Source organism: Pelodiscus sinensis, chromosome 1, assembly GCF_052426305.1.
Source record: "Pelodiscus sinensis isolate ZL-2025 chromosome 1, ASM5242630v1, whole genome shotgun sequence".
NCBI classification, from domain to species: domain Eukaryota; kingdom Metazoa; phylum Chordata; order Testudines; family Trionychidae; genus Pelodiscus; species Pelodiscus sinensis.
Window position 1 is genome coordinate 354,296,837 of NC_143052.1, and position 5,197 is coordinate 354,302,033.

The 5,197-nt window shown below is 54.3% G+C and overlaps 1 protein-coding gene across 1 annotated transcript; it reads right to left on the reverse strand.

The window, feature by feature from the left end:
* Positions 1-3,067: 3,067 nt before the first annotated feature.
* On the reverse strand, positions 3,068-4,012 carry LOC102443427 (olfactory receptor 51I1-like). The gene has a single exon (XM_006129877.4). The coding sequence runs from the start codon at positions 4,010-4,012 to the stop codon at positions 3,068-3,070; it is 945 nt and encodes a 314-aa protein (XP_006129939.3).
* Positions 4,013-5,197: the final 1,185 nt, after the last annotated feature.

Consider the following 5,197-nt stretch of genomic DNA (forward strand, 5'->3'; position numbering starts at 1 on the left):
GAGGAACAAAGAATAGTCCTGGAGCACCTTAAAGACTAACAAAACATGTAGATCAGTGGTTCCCAAACTTTTCGGTATCACACCCCCTTTTTGATTTTTGAGAAACCCTCACGCCCCCCCCCCACCCCCGCAAAAAAATAGCAGCAAAATTGTTGAACAAAAAAAAAAGGAACTGACTGGAGCAGCAAAACTTGGCGGGGGGAGGGGAGGGGGCTGGAGAGCTGGGACGCCTCGTGCCCCCCCCTGGAATTTCTTCACACACCCCAGTTTGGGAACCCATGATGTAGATCATGAGTTTTCCTGGGCACAATTCACTTCTTCAGATGAGCTTCTAGACTAGCGGTTCCCAAATTTTGATAATTCAGGAAGACTTGGTGACCCAGGACAAGTAATTGTGTGAATGGCTCCTTAAGAGTTACCTGGGGAGTTACCAGGTTAGATAGACATCTGTCAGGGATGGTGTAGACGGAGCTTGGTCCTGCCTTGAGGGCGGGAGCCTGGACTCGATGACCTCTCGAGGTCCCTTCCAGTCCTATGATTCTATGATTCTATACCTGGCGACCCTTTTGAAATGTAATGGTGACCCATATTTGGGTCCTGACCCATAGGATGGGAAATCCTGTTCTAGACTATGGGTTGGTTTTTATGTTTTTCCAGTCACCGACTAACTCGGCTGCCCCTCTGAAGCTATAGATTAAAGAAAAGTTTTCCTGCGGGACCATGCAAGTGACATCATGGGTCACTCTCCGTGCAGCAGGAAAAGTTTGCTGCCCCTCCGAACCTCAGCCACCTTTCCACTTCCACCTCCCCTGCTGCCGAGGAAAGGGGACCCTCCAGGGTGAGTGGCCCTGGGCCAGAAAGCGGCTGTTCTGGGGCCAGACCGAGGCAGCGCACGACAGTACCAAGACAATGCGGGGCCCACTGTCCCCCCCACCCACCCACGCTTGCTCCCGCCGGAGGTGCCTGTGGCCTGGGCATCTGCTTCCAGTTGTGGCCACTGCAGAGCCTCGGGCTACTCTTGGGGGGAGCAGGGTTTGAGGTTGGCGCACTGACAGGCAGTGGCCCGAGTGCTCCTGTCTCCAGCAGACAGAGGTGGCGGCTCCTTGTTGGGACCCGGAGCATCGAGTCCACAAGCTCAGTGAGGGGCCATTACCACGGTCCCCCTGCCCCCGAGCTCAGCCCCAGCCCTCCTCCAGCAACCGGCCGCTGCCGGCTCTGTGCGCCGGAGGCCTGACAAACGGATGTGGGGGTGGAGAGAGGGAGGGAAGAAAGCCCGGAGTCTCGCTGTGGGGGGAAGATGCGCTCCCTGTCCCGGGCTGGGTGAGCGAGCTGTCTGGAGCCTTTCCCAGTGCTCCCACTGGCCAGATTCTGCCTAATGGCAGCAGCAGGGGGCCCGAAGAGAAGTGAGTGCCCCCCACTTCCTCATGCCCAGACCTGCACCCCAGCCCCCCTGCGCCGCTGCACAGAAGCTGGCTGAAGCCCCGACAGGCACCACATGGTGGGCGACTGCGGGTGTTTTAAAATCAGCTGCTCCAGGGCGTTGGTGGTGGGACCCACATGGTGCGGGTAGGAAGGCAGAGAAAGTACTGGGCTAGAGGAGAGCAGGGGGAAGAGAAGGAGCCTGGGCTGGCGGGAGTGACCCAGGCTGGAGGGAGGGGGAAGGGGCCCTTGCTGGCATTGCCACAGCCCGGCCCTCCCCCATGGCCGGGGAGAGCCAGGGTTGCCTACCCATCTGCAACAGGGGGGTTGGTGAGGGCAGCAAGCAGGGGCGCAGCCTCCTAGTATCTATTTAATGTTCTTTCTTTTAGACAGAAATCAGACCCAGTGCTCCTGTACTGCTAAGGTACCGGTCAACAAGCCAGAGTTCCCAGGTGCTCAGTAGCACCTGGAAAGTGCTGACGTGGGTCGGGCTGGTGGAGTCAACTTCTCCCCTTTTGCTGTTTGGCTCGTAATGAGCATGCTCAGTAACACTGCTGAAGTCGCTGTTCTCAGTCTGCCCCCTGCCCCATGCCCTCGCTCTGTTGTCCTGTCACTACTGCTACATGCACAGGTCACACCCCCATCTGAAATGTTGCCACGGAGCAGGGATTTACCTGACTTCCCTCGGCGGGGGTGACACACAATGAGTGTGTGGGGCGGGACAGAAGGATTCCCACTGCCCCTGGTGTGGGCAAGGGGCTCAGTGTGCAGATGTGACACTGTGTGTGGCCTCCCCACATCACAGCTATTGGTGATCCATGGCTATGAAGAGAGTGCTCCCTCCCCCTCGTTTTAGGCCCAGAGCACACAGGGCTCACAAAGGGTCTGTGCTGCAGAACTTAGATCAGTTTAGACCAGTGATCCCCAACCTTTTGGGGCTGCCGGGAGCTCAGGGGTGGGGCCAACCATACGCTGCGTGCCCGGTGCCGGCACCACCCATGCGCCGCATTTCTGGGGCCAGCGCTGCTCCTGTGCCGCACGCCCAGGGGTGGGGCTGCCCATATTCCACGTGCCCAGGGCCAGCGCCGCTCCTGTGCCACACACCCGGGGCGGGACCACCCATACGCCATGTGCCTGGGGCCAGAACAGCCCATGCGCTGCATGCCCAGGGCCGGCTCCTCTCCTGTGCCGCACGCCCAGGAGCTGGCAGCGCCAATGCACCACGCGCTTGGGGCCAGCGCCACTCCTGTGCCGCGCGTCCAGGGGCAGGACCGGCCTCGATCACTTGGCAGGTGCACAGAAATGGTCTGGTGGGCGCCATGGCGCCTGCAGGCACCACAGTGGAGACCACTGGTTTAGATGACAGAACTTTAGATCAGTTTTACAGGTGTGTATCCTTCTTCTGTTTTCCCTTTTGTATTGAGGTCCCAGCCATAAAGTGCTGGGCACTGCTCACAGCCACTGGCCCAAAACACTGATGGACTTTTATTTTTCTTAATATTTGACACTGTAATTTAAAGATGCAAGAGGAGGTAACAGAATCAATCACAGGCCTCTGGCTATAGACAGTTTGAGTTGTTCAGCTTTATTTCCCCCAAAAGCCCCATAAAATTCATCCCGCAACACTATATCCCACACACCTCCCAATTCACAGTAAGCCTCTAGAGAATATTCGGAAGATTCCTTTGCGAATTTCCTTCATTTTCACACTGTAAATGACTGGGTTTAACACAGGAGGGACAAAGAGGTAGACATAAGGCATAAGACTGTGCATCAGAGGAGGGGCATTTTTCCCAAACCTGTGCATAACAGAGACAGCAACTGTTGAGACATAGAAGAGTAGGACAGCACAGATGTGGGAGATGCAGGTGTTCAGGGCCGTGAGGCGCTGCTCATGGGATGCAATACTTAAAACAGTCTTCAGAATCCTAATGTAAGAGAAAATGATGAACACTGAGTCCAAGCCATAAGTAAAGAGAACGGAAAATAGTCCGTAGATGTTATTGATGGTGGTGTCTCCACATGCCAGCCTCATCATGTCCGAGTGCAAGCAGTAGCTGTAGGAGAGGATGTTGCTTTTGCAGACTGGCAGCCGTTTAAGCAGAAGGGGTAAAGGCAAAAGGATGCTGGTACTTTTAATCACAACAGCCAGCCCGATTCTCACGATCCTGGGGTGGGTCAAGATGGCCGCGTAGCGCAGCGGGTTACAGATGGCCACCAAGCGATCGAACGCCATGGCCACTAAAATCCCCGACTCCATGAAGGAAAAGGAGTGAATGAAAAACATCTGGGCCAGGCAGGCGTCGAAAGCGATGGCTGTGGAATGGAAGCAGAAGGTGCCGAGCACGGTGGGTAGGGCTGAGAGAACCATCCCGATGTCGTTGACTGCCAACATGCAAAGGAACAGATACATGGGCTGGTGGAGATTCCTGTCTACCCAGACAATGCAGAGAACAAGGCAATTCCCCGCCATGGCAGTGACGTATAACACAACGAAGGGGACGGCGATCCAGTGGTAAGCCGCCTCCTGGCCTGGGAACCCAGTCAACTGGTACATTGCAGGCTGGAAGCTGGTGCTATTGAAACCCCTCATGATGAGCAGTCGCTGTCCTGGCCAGCTCCCAACCCCTGTGTAAATGCAAAATAAACCTGTGAGTTCCCCTGGGACCAGGGGACTTGGAATGTTCTTGCAGTTACACACTGACTTACCCTATCCCAATACATAAAAACCCTCTCTTGCCAGCCTTGGGCTGCCTTCCCCAGGGAAATTAGTGAGGACTTGTTTGGAATCAATACAAAAGAACCAGGCTCCAAGAATATATTTTCTACACTCCCTCATTAGCTACATCTAGACTGCAAGCCTATTTCAAACGAGGCTTTTTCGAAAGTATCTTTCGAAGTAGCTTCTTTAGAAAAAGAGCATCTAGACTACAACCAGTACTTTTGAAAAAGCAAGCCGCTGTTTCGAAAGAGAGCACCCAGGCAGTCTGGATGCTCTCTTCCAAAAAAGCAGTTTGCATGACATAGCACCTTTTTTCAAAAGAGCACTTTCAGAAAAAGGGGTTCTTCCTTGTAAAATGAGGTTTTCCACGGTTGAAAAATCTGCCACGTTCTTTTGATTTACTTTCGAAAGAACGCGGCAGCAGTCTAGATGCAGGGGAAGTTTAGACACAGTGTAGACACACCCATTGAGAGGGAAGCAAGAGATTCTGCTCTCAACAGTTCTGCCCTTTGTGATCAGAAAGGAAATTTAACCCTTGGAACAACTTTCCATGGGCAACTATGAATTCCCCATTGCTGGTAACTGAGCAGTTTTTCCATCAGCCCTGCTTCAACTGGAACAGGAATTAATTCAGGGCAGGTGTCTGGCTTGTTCTACACAGGACCTTGGAGCAGCTGTTCAGAATGGTCCCTTCAGGCCTTACATCTTTGACTCTCTGGCAGGACGAACAAAGGAACAAATCCATGGGCTTACTACAGAAGCCTCTGCCCTTTCTTGGGAAGATCCGGGGGGCTGCCAACTCACCTTAGAGACTACAACTCCCATGATGCCTTCAATCTAGTGGGGTATTGCTCTTCTCCAGGAGTGCCAGGTGCAGAGACAGCAAGAGCTGGCTCCATTTTGCAGAGAGGAGCTAGAGGGCAGGGGTGGAGCTCTGTCCACACCAGGAGCTGATGCTGAGAGCCTGCGGGGCTTTGATGGACCAGGGAGTGTTAGAGGCTGTTGGTGGCTGTCCCAGAAGGGGAGAGACTCTGGCCTTTCCTGGATCTGACTGAG

Bases quoted from the DNA above. Each gene is read 5' to 3' on its own strand.
- LOC102443427 (XM_006129877.4), bottom strand. From the start codon at position 4,012: ATGAGGGGTTTCAATAGCACCAGCTTCCAGCCTGCAATGTACCAGTTG.